Source organism: Lepidochelys kempii, chromosome 2 (genome assembly GCF_965140265.1).
Source record: "Lepidochelys kempii isolate rLepKem1 chromosome 2, rLepKem1.hap2, whole genome shotgun sequence".
Taxonomy (NCBI): Eukaryota; Metazoa; Chordata; order Testudines; family Cheloniidae; genus Lepidochelys; species Lepidochelys kempii.
In genome coordinates, this window is record NC_133257.1 from 169142052 (window position 1) to 169159593 (window position 17542).

Below are 17542 nucleotides of genomic sequence, written 5' to 3' on the forward strand. Positions count from 1 at the left end.
CCATCCTCCAATTTGGAAGGAGGGCTGTGGGCTGCAGAGGGCCGAGCAAACTGCCATCAGCTCACATCAGGATCTTGCTGCTGTGGCATGTGAATTAACTTCACTGGTAAGTACAAGCTCCCCGGGGCCTTTAAGAACAGACCTCACCCTCAATACTGCTCCTCTGCAACTGCAGCAAATTGATACAGCATGTGGTAGAGAATGTGGAAGCCTAAGGGATGGATCTGTTAGAAGGGGAGTTTTAAAATAACAGTATGTTGAGTACATTGGCTCAATGAAGGGCTTTAATGTGTAAAACCTAGGGGGAAGATAACGAGGGAGACCTTGACGGCAGGGTTAGGTGCATGCTGCAGCATGACTTCTTCCTTCCACTGTCCCGTCAGCTTCATAAGCAGAGACTGGGTAGTTCTTATCCTTGGAAAATGTTTTTAGAACCAGGAGCAAACACAGCTGTTGTTGGATTTCACGTTAGATCATGGGAGAGAAATAGCGGGTAAGCCTTGTAAGTCATATGTATAAGGTTCTGTAGCACCCTCTTGTGTTCGCAATGCAGTATTGCAAGGAAAGTTCTATTGCAGCTTCCCATGGAAAAGTGAGGAATGGTGAGATGTTTGGTTTGCCTTACTCTGGCTTGTAATTTTTGGTTTGTTTACTGATGATGGCTCCTTGCTTGCTCTGGACCTGAGGAAGCAAGATGGAGAAATACTTTAATAGAGGAAAAAAATAAGCACATGAAAATAAGTGTGAGAAGGGACACACCTTGGAGGAAGTTTAATGGCTAAAATCTACAAGGGGTGGAGCCCAGGAACAATTAAGCAGCTCTCTAGTATTACAGTGAGAAAGTAAAGCCACTGCAGGAAAGACTGAGGTAGGGCCTTAGACCTGGTTAGAACATAGTACTTGTTAGATTTCAGTGTGACAATATCAGCTAGATGCTTTCTTGTCGTTGAAGGTAGGAAGAGATGACTACTTCATATCATTGTTAATATGAGAACTTTATAAGTTAAACTGATATTGTTATGGGATCTTAAATAAAAGTCCTTTATTTTTTATATCTAAAGTAGCCTCCAGATTCTTGCTGCCCATTCCTCTTTACTGTTTTCTTAAGCATAGAACTCATTTTCTGTGCTACAACTGCAGTGTGATAGTGTTCCCTGACGCATATAGTCTTCCTCCCTGGAAACAGATATTGTGCCGCTTCCTCACAATCAGAGAGTGTCTTTCTCCTTGTTGTTATCAGCTGACTTGATTTTACTGGGGGATTTCAATTTGAGTGACGTATGCTGGAGGTCTCATGCTGCCAGTACTAAAACATCCTTGGAATTTCTAAACGTCATAGATGACGATTTCCTAACTCAGAAAGCATTGCAGCCAACATGAGGAAATTGTGTATTAGACCTTGTCCTAACAGATAAGGAGGAACTGATCACATAACTAAAAGTTAATGGTAGTTTATCTATAAGTAATCAGGACTTGATCACATTTATAATGTTCAAGCAGAATAAAGTGTCGTCCTATAATATATATATATATTTGATGCTTTAATAGGGCTAATTTCAGAAAACTGAACATAATTATGAGCCAAATCATCTGGGAGGAAAAATTTTATCAAAAAATATGAATGATCATTGGGAGTAATTTAAGGACACCTTATTAGATGACCAAGAAGCCACAATTGAGGAAGAAGGCTCTGATGAGTTTTGTTTTGTTTTTTTAATCTCATTTAGAGAGGAAGTGAAGGCAGCTATAAAAAAATAAAAAGTAATATACAACAAATGGAAGAAAGAGGAAGTTGATGGGGATTGTAGAAAATTCATAAGCGAAGCTTAGGGACCCAAGGATAAATCTATGGCCAGTAGAATTAAAGACAATAAGAAGGAGTTGTTAAAATATACAAGGAACAAAAAGAATCCTGGCAGTGGTATTGATTCATATCTAGATGGAAACAATAGAATTATCCATAATAATGCAGAAAAGGCAGAAGTGTTAAATAAATATTTCTATTCCATATTTGAGGAAAAACAGATGATATAGTCTCATCATATAGTGATAACACACACTCTCTTCCACTAGTATTTCTGGTGGATGTTGAACAGAAGGTAGACATTTTAAAATCAGTAGGTCCAGATAACTTGCATCCAAGAGTTTTAAAAGAAAGAGCTTGCTGGACCATTAATGTTGATTTTCAGTAAGTTTTGGAGCACTTCGGAAGTTCCAGAAGACTAGAAGAAAGCTAATGTTGTGCCAATTCTTAAAAAGGGTAAATGGGATGACCCAGGTAATTATAGGCCTGTCAGCCTGGACATCAGTCTCAGGCAAGATATGGAGTGGCTAATACAGGACTCAATTAATAAAGAACTAAAGGAAGGTAATGTAATTAATGCAAATCAACATGGCTTATGGAAAATACATCTTGTCAAGCTAATTTAATTTTTTTTATGAGATTACAAGTTTTGTTGATAATGGTAATAGCATTGACATTATATATTTAAACTTCTGTAAGGTGCTTAACTTGGGACCACACAACATCTTGATTAAAAAACTAGAACAACATAAAACTCATGGGGCACACATTAAATAGATTAAAAACTGCCTAACTGATAGGTCTCAAAATGTAACTGTAAACAGGGAATTGTCATGGAACAGTTCTGTTTCCAGTGGGGACCCACCAGGGGTAGGTTTTTGTCCCCTTGCTATTTAACATTTTTATCAATGACCTGGAAGAAAACATAAAATCATCATTGATAAAATTTGCAGATGACACAAAAATTGGGGGAGTAGTAAATAACAAAGAGGACAGGTAACCGATTCAGAATGATCTAGATTGCTTGGTAAACTGGGTGCTAGCAAACAAACAATATGTGTTTTAATATGACTACATGTAAATGTATACATCTAGGAACAAAAAATGTAGCCATACTTACAGGATGGTGGACTCTATCCTGGGAAGCAGTGACTCTGAAAAAGTCTTTTTTGAGATGGCGTGACCAGATCTGCACACAGTATCCAAGATGTGGGCATACCATGGATTTATATAGAGGCAATATGATATTTTCTGTTGTATTATCTATCCCTTTCCTAATGATTCCAACATTCTGTTAAGTTTTTTGAATGCCACTGCACATTGAGTGAATGTTTTCAGAGAACTATCCCCAATGACTTCAAGATCTCTTTCTTGAGTGGTAAATGCTAATTTAGACCACATCATTTTATATGTATAGCTGGGATTATGTTTTCCAGTGTGTGTTACTTTGTATTTATCAACACTGAATTTCATCTGCCATTTTGTTGCCCAGTCACCCAGTTTTGTGAGATCCTTTTGTAACTCTTCATAGTCAGTTTTAGACTTAACTATCTCGACTAGTTTTGTATCGTCTGCAAATGTTGCCACCTTACTTTTCACCCCCTTTCCCAGATCATTTATGAATATGAATAGGACTGGGCCCAGTACAGACCCCTGGGGGACACCACTATTTACCTCTCTCCATTCTTAAGTATTACTCCTGTCCCATTTGCACCATCCATTGCAGGACAGACAGTTTTTCTTATAGTTATCCAGAGTCCATAGTTGTAAAAAGAGCAATTTTAAAAAGAGCCATTATAAGACCTAGGGTGATGGTAATGGAGGAACTCAGAGATGCTCTTTGGAGACATCAGATGTGGATTTGTTTCAATAGCTGAAGGCATTCCAGAATTCTCCAAAAGAACTATGAATGATTGTAGAAGTGACTGCCATCCCCTGAGGATGTGGAGGTGAAGGTAAGTTAAGAAGAAAGGTGGTGACTGTTAAATAATCAGGAGACAGAAAACATGTCACCTGTCACCAATCTTGAGTATAGTGTATATCTCCTGTGAGTGCCTTCAATTCTCACTGAAGTCCTTTGATTCATCAAAGCACTTAGGCACATGATTAATTTAAGATATGGGACTTACAAGCAAGCTTAAGTGCTTTTCTGAATATGTGTGGATTTAAGCACATGTTTAAAGTCAAGTACAAATGGCCTTGTTGAATCATGGCTTGGGAGCTGAGGAATGGTTTGGAAATTCAGTCCCAGGCTTTGCCATTTCATGAATTTTTTACTGAGATGAAAATAATGCAGTTTACTCAAAGATTACTAAATATGAAACCGAGTAAGGATTTACAGTGGACCTTGTTTTTGCCAGATCAGTTGTGTGAAATAAGAGTATAAAAGGCAGTGATAACTATTTACATGGCATTTTGATACAATGAATTTAGCTCTTCTTCTTTTGAAGCTAGTTTTAATGTTTGGCTTTGCAAACACTTAACATGTTCTTCTCGCAAGAATGAATAAATAAAGCTTTTTTATATATATTACCATAGTCTAATCCTGCACATTAGGGCTAATTTCTAATACAGTAACTCCTCACTTAATGTGATCCTGGTTAACATTGTTTCGTTGTTATGTTGCTGATCAATTAGGGAACATGCTCGTTAAAAGTTGTGCAGTGCTCCCTTATAACGCTGTTTGGCAGCCGCCTGCTTTGTCCACTGCTTGCAGGAAGAGCAGCCCATTGCAGCTAGCTGGTGGGGGCTTGGAACCAGGGTGGACCAGCAGCCCTCCTCTCAGCTCCATGCTCCCCTAAATTCCCTGTGCAGCAGCCTCTCAGCAGGCTATCAACTGCCAGGCAGCTCAGCTGCTCCTCCCCCCACTGCCATGTGCTGCTCCAGCCCTCTGCCTTAGAGCTGCTCCCAGGAGCCTCCTGCTAACTGTGTGTGTGTGTGTGGTGGGGGGGAAGAGCGAGGTACTAATGTCAGGGTGTCCCCCTCCCCCAGGGTGTCCCCCTCCCCCAGGGTGTCCCTCCTGCCCCCTGTTTCTGTACCTCATCTCCACAGAGCAGGGGGGACATACTACAGGGCTCAGGACTGAGGGAGTTTGCTGGCTGCTGTCTCAACTTGCTGATCTACTTTAAAAGGCAGTGTATTTAGAGTGGGGTCAGCGTACTTAAAGGGGCAATGAGCGACTCTCTCACTCACACTCGCACGCACGCTGGTGTGTCTGTCTCTCAGTCTCTCTCTGCAATGCTGTGTCTCCTCCCTCCATTCATGTTCCTTGTAGAGTGTGAGGCTACATTAACAATAACGTGTTAACCCTTGAAGGCTCAGCCAAGTGCTAGTTCATCATTAGCAGTAAGGCATTCCCTGGGAAATATCCCACCCTCTTCCACCCTCTGACTCCACCACCTCAACCAAGCTTCACAATCATCATTGCTGTGTACAGTATTAAATTGTTTGTTTAAAATTTATACTGTGCATGTGTGTGTGGTGAAAAAAATTTCCCTGGAACCTAACCCCTCCAATTTCCATTAATTCTTATGGGGAAACTGGATTCGTTTAACATCGTTTCACTTAAAATAGCATTTTTCAGGATCATAACTACAATGTTAAGCGAGGAGTTACTGTATATAGAAAAGTGTAAAACCTTATGTCTTCTGATATACAAATAAGATAAATAAGATATTCAGCACGTTCTGCTACTGAAACATACAGCTACTAATGATTAGCTTTAGTGCATTTTGGTTGGTGTAAGCTATCATGAGGTAAAAAAGAATTTTTATAGGCATTTATAGTTATGAGCATTGTTTCAAGTCAGAAGAAATACTAGCCTTCTGCTAATAATCAGCAAAGGGTGGGTACATCACTCTTTCCCAAGGCACTTCTTAATAAAGTGTCCCACTAATTTCAGCGGTCTCTGCTGATACTCCACAAGTACATCATGCGAGCTGCTAATCTGATCCCCTTCAAGTCGATTCAGAAGTGTGACACACACCACAGCAGCTAGAGATAAAAGAAATAGTGTTTGTTAGAAATGACATTTAGGTAACTTTCACCATGAGAAAGCTTGAGAGCATCTTCTATTTGTACACCCTCATTTGAGGTATCAAAACGGATAAGAGGAGATAAAGCCAAGAAAACTAATAGTTTCAGTGATGGGTTTGAGCAGTTGACAATGGAAATCACACTTTATAATAATTAACTGGATTAAGTACCTATCTCACTTTAGATGTTGTTTAAAAATTACTAATAGTTTGAAGCAATCTATCAAGCCATTAGTAAAGTCAATGGAGCTGCTCCAACATATGGTCACATTCAGATAATTCATAATCATTGCATCATTAGAACCTTTTTCTGAATGGGATTTTTTTTTCAAGAAGTGTGTCAAGAAGTCAGATTGGTAAAATTGCATCAGAGAATAAGGGTATGTCTACACAGCAAAAGCTGTGCGTGGACTAACAGACCTGAGCTAGCTTGAATCCAACTACTGTGGGTAACAATAGTGATGAAGAGGGCAGGTGCAGTGTCAGCTTCCCGAGGAGGGAAAAATGGGAGAAAAAGAGGTGGTAAACTCCTCACAACAAGTCATGCTCTAGTATCTCAGACCAGTTAGAAAAGAAAGACTTTGTGCCTTAGAACATGGACACAGCAAATGGGAGAGTAACTTAAAATGACTATTCTAAAGTTGTATGTGATCAGCTTTCGTTAGGTCACCTACCTAAACTTTAACTACCTCATAACTAAAGTTCACAAGAGTGTATACTTTTGTAATTGGGAACCACATTATTCACCAGGCAACTGAAAACCCTTCTTAATTGTTTCAGAATTGCAAATGCAAATCTAGTTATTCTCTCTCTTGATATTTCATTTTGATATGCAAGTAAAGAAAGTGACTATAGTTTCATGTACATAGAGACTACCTGACTGATTAAAGTTACTGCAGTTTCCTATTTGACTTTAAGACAGTTACATTAGTCCCTTCCGCAGGTCAAAGTAAGCTGGTATGGTACGGTATGGCGTACCGGTAAGAGCCGGTACACAGCTGATCGTATCAGTGGCGGCCGGGAGCCCTGGGGCTCTGGCAGCAATTTAAAGGGCCCTTGAAATCACTGCCGGAGCCCTGGGGAAGCGCGAGTGGCGGCGGTGGCCAGGAGCCCTGGGCCCTCTAAATCAGGGGTCTCAAAGTCACGGCCCATGGGCCATCTGCGGCCCGAGAACTGCAGCACACGGAAACTTTTTAAAAGTTCTTTCATTTGGCGCTCATGGCTGCCAGCCGAAGAGCGGGGGTGGGAGGGGAGCGGGCAGAAGAGATTCACATGCCCCTTTCCCCAACATTGCTCCATCCTGCTGCTCCTGGGACCCTCCCAGGGCTTGCACTCAGCAAAGTGTCATTCATCTCCTGTAGCTCGGTTCCCTGCAAGCGGTTTTCTATCCCTGCTGTTGCCGGCGGAGCTGCAGAGAAGAGACCCAGGCAGCCACACTGCTGGCTCTCTCCTGCAGGTGCCAACCCCCCCCACACCCCCGCAGCTCCCATTGGCTGGGGGAGAGGAACAGAGATACCATCACTAGTTGCCAGGCAAAGTCAGCCATGGAGGCAGCATCACTAGTTGCCGGGCAAAGTCAGCCATGGAGGCAGCATGAGACCAAGGGAGTGAGCGAAAAGGGCAGGAAACGGGCTGGGAGGTGGCGTGAACACCATCTTCAGTGACATTATTGGCCCACTGGGAAGATTTAAGGACTGGCACTGGCCCTAAGGTAAATTGAGTTGGAGACCCCTGCTTTAAATCACTGCCGGGCCATTCTGAAGGGCTGGCTGGGGAAGTCTGGCCTCAGCCCCGTCTCTTCTGCCCAAGGCCCCACCCCTTCTGGTTGAGCCTCTCCCCCCCAGGACCCTGGCCGCCCTGCGTACTGGTAAGTCTGTTCAGTTACTTTCACCCCTGGTCCCTTCGGATACCTTGATACTTGAATGGTTACTTCTCAGTGCAAGGCAAGAGCTGGAACAGCAACTAATCAGGACTAAACTGAATCAGAGCTTTGTGTGAGGGGCTTTACATAGACCTGGCGCACACACACACTGCAAAGTTCTAGCAAATCATACTAAAATAAACTTAACAGCATCTATACATATTTATAATCATATATGCAAATAGTGCAGTATCATAACTTTCCACTGCAATGAATTTAATGCTCTGAAACTCTGTACACTGTACGTTTTATGCAACACAGCTGATTCAGTCTAAATAAAATGCTATATATCCAATTACCTCTGACACCACTAAGATTACAAATAGCAGCAAAAACTGAAGATTCCATCTCAATGTTTCGGACTCCAGCATCATAAGCTGCCTTCAAATACTGCAATTTCTCTTCTTCAGTATATAAGCAGATTGCACCATCCAGACGGGCTTGGCCTATAAAGCATATAAATATAGATATTTTTTTTTTGTGTGTGCTGATGAAAGTACAGGGGGAGTTTCAGTCTCTGAGGGCCACAAGATTTTTACAAATTTCTAATATACCCTTCCTAATTTTTATCACTGCACTAAACTCAGTTTTTACTTAAAAGGCACTCTATAAATGTAATTTATTATTTGAATTTAGGATCAAGGTAATTAGATATGAAAAGACCAACTAAATTATCAAATTCATAAACTGGAAAATGTAGGCTATAGTCCCTCAGATGAATTAAGTGTCAAATTTTAATGGTGACATTTCCTCTTGGCTAGTTTGATGTACTGATTATGTTTGAGTTTAACAGTCCCCTAAAAAAGCATCCAGCTCTGCTAATGCCTTTCTGATGCAGTGAGAGAAGGAATAATCTCAGCCCTTTTGATGCTTAGAAGACTTTTTAACATAAGGAGAAATCAAGAGGTTTTTTTTTTAAAAATTGGACATTATTGGTGCCTACTTTTAGGAAAGAGTTAGCTTATTCCAGCTCTTTGGGCTTCAGCCCCAAAGAAATAGATTTTATTTTTATTAAGCAGTGTTAGACTGCATACAGCCAAAATAAACTTTACAGTTCTTTAGTTGTCATATTTTTTGTTTTTGGAACTGAATTCCCAAAGCTGAGGTTCTCTGCCTGTTTGCAAGTTTTGTAGTAGATTTGGTAGCATCTGTAGGAAACCTGTTGGTGTGCTTTTAGGACCCACTGACTGGACCACGGACTCATTATCCTTCCTAACAGTGCCTGAAAAAAGCCACATATTGACATTGTTCTGCTTGAGATCTGCCTTAAGCACTGCTAGAACCATGGATTGTGTGTCCTCCAAGCAATGCTCTTCTTGCAGTATATCCAGCCACAACTAGAGGCAGAAGTGTCAGATATTTGGGGAGAAAGCTTGTTCTCACAAGATTTCCAGCTCGGTTTGTAGACCTGGGAGGTTCAGAGAAACATCTGAAATTGTGGGTGCTTATCTAAATCAATCCCAAATTTAAATCCGTGATGTTTGCCCATCCCAAATCTGGCACGATTGATGTAACATCCAATTATCCAATTAATGGTTAATTAAGGATGAAGCAGCAACTTTTTCCAGGGCTGCTTATAGAGAATTTCTTTTAGACACATGAACAATTAAAAGAAAAAAACAACCAATAACTCTTGTTATCAAATTCCATAGGGCACTAATGGCGATTATAGCAACTCCACTAAATAAATACCCTGATAATTCAGTAATCAAAAGATATACAATTTATGAGCTGTCAGTCACTGTCAACTCTTTTTTAGATCATCACTGGGAGCGGGGGAAACACCACAAAATTACACCCCAGTACAGCAAAGATTAACTGGACTACTTATCTCATTAAAGTTAAGCATATATTTAAGTGCTTTGCTGGATTGGGGCCTAAATCCCCTAACCCAGTTTGATTTGTATATGTTACTGCTTACTAATTTACTTCTATTGTTCTATTGCTAGCCTTACCTTCATAGAAATCCAAAGTGCACATAGTATTTCCAATGACTGTATTGAATTGATTTATCTCCTTACTGCACTGCATCAGTTCCTTGGCTAGTTGGTCATCTAGGTTGGTACTACGAATTATAGTCTTTCCTAGGATAACCTGTTCAAATTGAGGCTTGAAGGTAGCATCTACTGATTGACTGGTTATTACCACTGAGCCTGGCTCCAGACCTGTTGTAAAAAAATATATATAGTGAGTTGTTCAGCCACTCTGCTGGTATGTAAACAAGGCACATTATAGCCCAATCCTGCTCCTACTGAAATCAATGAGAGTTGCCACTAAATTCAATGGGAGAATATTAGGATCTATATGCATGTTTGTAGTTTATTCCAAATGCTTTAAAATAATTCTATAGAGAAGACACAATATACTACCAATTAAAAAGGACAATACAAAGAGCCGTAAAGTAATCTTAATGGTCTGACAAATCCCAACTGTTAAGGGAATGTTTCACATAGGGCATGAATGATCTTTTCTCCAGCTTGCTGCAGATCTCTTCACTCAAGCACATTTTCCTGTCATTTATTATAAAATCATATAAATCAAAGAATCCTTAATCTGATGGGTAATTAGGTCTAAGGAAAAATAAGAGTACTGTGTATGACTGAAAACCTGAACATTCTCTCTCTCTCTCTCTCTTTTTCTCATGATCCAGAATTCTGAACTATGGCATGAAAGATAGAAACTCATGTGTCCTATAGCAGAACTAAGATCCACTCACTGGGACTGTACCAGTATTTTAAAGATGATCTTAAAACTGTAAAAAGGGGTGTGTTTTTTTAAATATTGGACTTGCATTCTTTTTCATTTCTCTATGATGCCTTGAAGAAGCCTTGAAAGGAATTTCTTCTACTTTTCTTAATATTAGAACAAACAGGAATGTCAATTTCGGTGTTCCCTTATTTGGATGGAGGACTTCTCTGGGATGTATAATGTTAGCTTTGACACCTTAATTTAAGAGAGATTATTGCTGAATCTTGAATCTAGTCCCCCTTTATTCAAAATGTTTAATTATTTGAATCAAATAGATATTAACAAAAACAAGCAAAAATTTTACACAGTCTGATTAAAACTCTCTTTCAGTTGTTCAGCTTTCACTGTCTTGACTCTTGTGTCAGCATTTCACTAGTTCTCCAGTTATCAGAGAAACATTCAGGCTAGACAGGAACAGAATTGTTAATGTAAAAACCAAGCAAAGTATTTAAAAAAAATCTTCAGGACTTCTTTGTACATCATAAAGAGGGAACAAATCCAATTTATTTTCCTTTGAAAGTCACCTTTTAACCTCTGCTTTATCTGTAAAGTGTGGGTGTTAATATTCACCTAATAAATATTCACCAAACTGTCATGAGCATTAATTAATTTGTAAAGCCCTCTGAAAATGAAGTGTTAGATATTATCATTATTGTGACTTTGTTTTATAAACCTTTAACTACAGAGATGCTTTAATTTAAAGAAAAGAGAAATATCAAGGGGAAATACCTATTCCACCAGAGGTGCCAATGCGAATAATGGTTATGTTGGAACACTTGGAGTGATACAACAGCTTCATCAACTCATGTAACATGATTGCAATAGAGGGAATGCCCATACCATGCTGAAATGAAATCAGAAAGTTACACTGAACATTCATATAAATTATTAACAGAAGAGTTGGGAACTAGAGCAGATCTCTTTAATGAATTACTATGAAAAATACATGCAAAAGTATTCTTGTACAAACCTAACCTATCGGGCAGGGCAGAAGTTTATTGTGGTCAATGGAAAGACTCCTATTGACTTCAATGGACTTTGGATCAGGTCCATTGTTCCCTAATACCATGGGTTATGTTAATTTTAAAAATGTTATATTCTCTATATTCTAAACGTGAGTCCCATTCTAATCGTTTACAGTTACATGCCCTCATAAAGCTTCTACACGGCCCAAGAGCAATGTTCAGACTAGTTCTTAATGACCTGAAACATTGGTGATTCCAGCTGAGCTAAAATATTACAAATTGCGGAGGCTGTGGTATAGTCACAAAGTTCACAAGGCTGAGTCTGCTCCAGCTTACACCATGATGTGACAATTCACACCTTTGGGGAAAGAAAGCACAATAGGGCTACAGCTGTGGAGTTGATGCTATGGGCTAGGGGTAGGTTTTCAAAAGTGCTTTTGGGTATGTCCACGCTGCAATAAAAAACCCGTGGCACCCAGTCTCAGAACCCGGGTCAACTAATTCGAGCTCACGGGGCTTGGGCTGCAAGGCTAAAAATTGCAGTGTAGACGTTTGGTCTTGTTCTGGAGCCCAGGCTTGCAGTGGTCTCAGAGCCCATGCTCCAGTCTGAGTCCAAACATCTGCACGTCAATTTTTAGCCCGCAGCTCGAGCCCCAAGTCCAAGTCCCCTGACCCAAGCCAGCTGCAACTATGCCATGAGTCTTTTATTGCAGTGGAGACATAATCTATGTGACTTAGCAGCACAAGTCCCATAGACTTTCATTGGTACTTGTACTCCTAAGCTACCTAAGTACCTTTTGAAAATCTAACCCTGGATCCTCAGCCATAGCTAAGAAACAGACACCTTTGTTCCTTCCCCATCTGTACTGAGTGTAAGCAGTCTCTGTGTTGTCCCTAGCATAGGACCAATAGGGTAGAAAACATGCTACTCATGATTACAAAAGGTTGTTGTGGCAGCCAGGAATCACTGGGAATATGCCAGCCATGGCCCCTTTCTCCTTGGAAAGCCTTAATACCCTGGGATCCGGAAGGAGAGATGGCATAAAGCCATTGCATCTATGTGACTCAGTGGTTACTCTTACATGGGGGGAATTATGAAGGAGCTGGCTGAGCCAGCTTTCCAGCTACTTTGTACCACTGAAGTAGACCTGAAAATTTGGATGTATATCCTCTAAAGAAATATTTAAAAGAAATATGCATTCATGTCCCATTTAAACTGTGCTTAAATTGTTGATTCAGTTGCAACTACTGCCTTGTATATTGAAAAAACATTCTGTTCTTCTATTTCAGGAACACTCAAAACAAAAATCCAGGACTAGTCCTTGTCCTTTTCTTTAGAAGCACTGACAAATCTAATTCCTCCCCAGCTTCCCTTAATGCTTAATACTTACACTGACTGATAACACGGGTCCTACTTTGTACATCGCGTAACGGTCAGTTCCTTCACAGATGTTGGGATAGTCAGCACCAACGCTCCCAAGTCCGAGCTCTTCAGCTATGTAGGCGATAAAACCTTTCATCCGTGAAGGGCTTCCTCCAACACATACAAACTAGCATGGACAGAATTCAACAAACCACAACAATTGTGCAGCTGACTACATGATGCAGCATATTCAAGAACAGGGAAAGGTAAATATGATAATGCAAAAGGTTTAATCCGAATTATTCCCAACTACATTATTTTTATTATTACATTCCTTGTAGAGGTCTGTAAAGATAAATGTTTGAAAATAAGGCTTAAATGATCTCACAAGTTCTTTGTCATTGCCTGACAATGACATTTCATTGGTATAGTACAAAATGTAGAACTCGCACTACATACATTTAAAATGGCATTTTGTATTGGGGTGTGTTTTTAATAATAGCTACCAGAGGCAGACTGGATGTGAAGGAGAAATGATCTGAATATGCCGAGGGAGGGAGGGCTCCATAACTGTATTGGCATATAGAGAACTCGCTAGGAATGAACCCTGAGGCTGAGATAGCACTTCCCATTTGGAATATACTGGTATTGCCAAACCCAAGAGTTCAAACAGCAAGCCTAAATAAGACCATGAGATTTATTTCTGATACAGTATCCACATAGAACCCATTTCCAGGGAACACACGTTGTAACACAGTGGTGGGCAACCTGCAGCCCACAGGCCGCACACGGCCCGTCAGGGTAATCCACTGGCAGGCCGCAAGACAGTGTTTACATTGACTGTCCACAGGTATGGCCGCCTGCAGCTCCCAGTGGCCGCAGTTCGCTGTTCTCGGCCAATGGGAGCTGCAAGGAGTGGTGTGGGCTGCAGGGATGTGCTGGCCACCACTTTCCGCAGCTTCCATTGGCCGGGAACAGCAAACCGCGACCACTGGGAGATTCAGGTGGCCGTGCCTGCAGACGCTCAATGTAAATACTGTCTTGCGGCCTGCCAGCGGATTACCCTGATGGGCCGCAGGTTGCCCACCACTGCTGTAATGCTTTGACTAGTAGCATTGTGTCCTAAAAAAGAAAGGCAGTTAATGTATAAAATATACCTTAAAAATGGGGCTTGCAAATGAGGCACTTTCTGTCACCTCAGGAGTGTTATTTCAGGTATGGGGGTTTTGTTTGTAATGGATTGGGCAACTCATCTCACTTCATATAAACCTTGTACAAGAAGCTACCACAGTAGATGCAAAAGCAGGACAAAATGCTGGTGTACTCAGTAAATGCAATATGGGCCAAAGCCTCCGTACCCACTCAGTCCTTACCCATATAAAACGTCAACTAGGCCGCTAAGACCTTGAACCTGCTCCCACTGAAATGAGTGAAAGTTTGGTATTGACTTCAGTGGGAACAGAGTAAGGCCTCACAAGGGAGATTTGCCTGACTGAAGTCTGAGTAGGGACTTCAGCATTTGGCCCAATAACCACAAAAGGAGACTGATAGCTCTGGTAAGTCTACAAGTTGTATGATCATACCAGCATTCCAGCTGAGAAGGTCTTACCTTCTTTCCATGCATTTCTCAAACTGATTCATGCCACTGTCTTTAATGTCATCCTGGACACAATTAAATTTTAGCGGGAGTTGCACAGTCTGCTGACACGTTTAAACTTCCAGAATGAAAGCAAGGTTCTTACCTTTACATCTCCAAATAAGGCAGGAAAATCATGGGTGCTAGTCCCAAGAGCAAAATGGTACAGGATATCATCTTTCATTTTCTCAAGGTGAGGATTGGAGAGATGAATTAAGTTGTTTCTGTCATGGAAATGGAAAATATATATTAAACTAAAAAAACCTATGTTAAAATAACATTATTAAGGTTGTAAAAGTCTAGTGCTCAAAAGTTAGAAAAAGCCAGAATTAAGGTTGCCTGTGCATCTTTAACTCAACCTCTTGTGTGTATGCATTATGAGACAGTTTTTAATGACATGATCACATGCTGTTTTTTTCCAATAGACCCCTGCCTCATTCAGTGTACAGGATGGACTGTGCTCATTAAATGAGCAGCTATTCAATTTTTTGTTTTATCCTCATTGTTCAATGTGTGGCCCCAGGCCTTATTTACTGCACAATATTCAAACCTTGTTTAAAACACAGAATTATTAATTTCCCCATGGGTTTTTCTATGGTCCTCATCACTATAGAAACTGAATGCTTCATAAACATTCATTTATTTTCACAGCCTCTCTGTGAGATGAAAGGGTGGTATTATCCCCCATTTTACAGATGGGAACTGAGACACACTAGTTTTGGGTGCAAACTTTGGGACTCCTAGAATCTGAGGTTTTGTAGCATGTAGCATTATATAGCCCTTTATATGTTCAAAGCGCATCTCTCATTGACTTCAAGGTATCTGTAAGCACTCAGCACTTCTGCAAATCAGACCTCAGCCTCTCAAAATGGGCAGCCAGAAAATGAGGAACACACAGTTAGAGACCATCTGTGAAAAATTTAGTTTAAGTGACTTGCCCGCCATAACACAGGAACTTTGTGGCATAGAAACCTTAACATGAGATCGTCCTGTGTCTTCCTGCAACTCCCTTTTTCATTCAACTTCCAACTTCTTCAGTCAATGAGGCAGGGGTCCTACAGACAACAGCCTCCTTAACTACACAACCCTGATTCATCCCCAGAGCAGGTCCAATCTGTGCACTGAATTAAATGAGGCAGGAGTCCTGTGGAAAAAACACTACATGATTATACAGTTAAAGACTGCATCATCATGCATGGGCTACTCCTGGGGGAATTCTGTGCCACTGTGCATGTGCAGAATTCATGTCTGGCACAGAATTTTTTTCTCTCGCAGAAAATACATTCTGCCCAAGAAGTGCTGCTGTTCCACCTTTCACCCACCAATGGCCGCTGTGGCACCAGAACAGCCAGCATCATGAACACAGCCGGCTGTTCTGGTGACACAGTGGCCTCTGGTGAGCAAAAGGCAGAACTGCAGCACTGGGACAGGATGTATTTTCTGTGGGGAAAAAAAATTCTGTGCATGCTCAGTGGTGTAGAATTCCCCCAGGAGTAGAAGTTCATCACAGCACCCTGCCTGCAGAGCCAGGTGAGGACAGACTGAATAGGGCACATGGGGTTGCTGGAGGGTCAAAGACTGGGGGTTCGGAATGGTTAATGGGGGGAATTGGGATGCAGGCTCAGGAGCTAGTGGGGTGACCATGTTAAGCCAGGGGCTGAATGGGAGTGGGGCTTCAAGGCCACATGGGGATGGGGACTGCAGGGACACATCGGGATGGGGGAGGAGGCTGCAGAAGCCCATAGGGATGGGGGGTGCGGAGACGGGGGCAGATGTGCCTGATTGAATGGAAGACACTTGGGGTAGTCAGGGTCTGCACTGGGGAGGCTTCTCAACTCCCAAACAATCCTGTCCCACAAAAAACCTGTTCCATACTTCTCCCACCAACACCAAACAACTTTCCAGGTTCACTCCAGGCTCTTTCCCTCTCCCTCAGCTCCTCCATTACCCCTGACTCCCCCAAGCTTCTGGTGTATGCAGGAAATGCAGTTCTGTATTGTAATTTAAATGAATTTCTCAACATTCTCTATTAATATGCCTAATAAGAAATTTATTTGTAAAAAAAAGTGTGTGTGTGTGTGTGTGTGTGTGTGTATACACACACACACACACACACACCAGAATCTTTTTTTTTTTGTCTGTATTGTTACAGACATACTTGCTGACAGGTATTTTGAAATAAAATTACCAAAATTATTGAAACTGGAAAGAGTATATTATTTTGAGAAATAAAATATGCAGAATTTTAAAATACTGTGCTCAGAATTTTTAATTTTTAGTGCAGAATTCCCCAGGAGTAATATACACATGGGGGGCCAAATGAAGGGTTGTATAGACAATCTTAATATTGGCATTTTATAAACTTCTGAGTGCTTGACTTTACAACTTTACTAATGTTCTTTTAATGCAGGTTTTGAGTGTGTGTGTGTGTGTGTGTGTGCAATTTTCTGGTTTGTTTTGTTTTGTTTTTTTTTAAAGCAAACTGAAAAAAACAAATTTCATCATGTGGCATCATACTGATATGATATGATATGTGGTTCAGCAGCAGAGTGTAAGTCTTAGATTCCCCATGCAGACCCGAACCTCTTAAGAGTAATGATAGTAGTAGTAGTAGGTTGTCATCTTCTATGTGGACCAGCACGAGAGTGAGATGAGACACACATCTTTCCTGTGGGTTTCATAGATATTTGCTGACAGCAGAAAAATAGTGAGATTATGGAATCCAGAGTTCCATTCTACACTCTGGAGAGGAGTGTTCCCTTTAATGGTTACAAACAGTGATGAGCTGCCAAAATCTTAACAACGGGTTCCCTCCTCACCCCACGAGGGGGTTGTTGTCCACCCCGCCCCCCAGGACTCCTGCCCCATCCAACCAGCCACATTCCTTGACGCCCCCCCCCCCAAAACCCCACCCCATCCACCCCTGTCACCTGACTGCCCCCAGAACTGGGCAGGAGGATCTCATGGGCCACCGTAGTGGGTACCCACCCCACCCCTAAGAGCCAGAGGGACCCGCCGGGGGGTGATGTGGGGAGTCCTGACAGTGCTAATCTGGGGCAGCTCCCAGGAAG

The 17542-nt window shown here is 41.3% G+C and overlaps 1 protein-coding gene across 3 annotated transcripts in view; it reads right to left on the bottom strand.

Moving 5' to 3' along the window:
* Positions 1-266: 266 nt before the first annotated feature.
* The window catches only part of UPP1 (uridine phosphorylase 1), a 43000-nt gene continuing 25724 nt past the window's right edge, over positions 267-17542 (bottom strand). For 2 of the 3 annotated variants that reach the window (XM_073332732.1, XM_073332731.1), the window contains 7 exons: positions 14578-14695; positions 12864-13022; positions 11237-11351; positions 9715-9924; positions 8059-8205; positions 5626-5797; positions 267-681 (listed from right to left, as the gene is read on the bottom strand). In XM_073332732.1, coding sequence (XP_073188833.1) covers positions 5658-5797; positions 8059-8205; positions 9715-9924; positions 11237-11351; positions 12864-13022; positions 14578-14695 — 889 coding nt within the window. In that variant the 3' untranslated portion in view covers positions 267-681; positions 5626-5657. Of the gene's footprint in view, positions 682-5625; positions 5798-8058; positions 8206-9714; positions 9925-11236; positions 11352-12863; positions 13023-14577; positions 14696-17542 lie in introns of those variants that run through there. The other variant, XM_073332733.1, reaches the window with a different exon arrangement.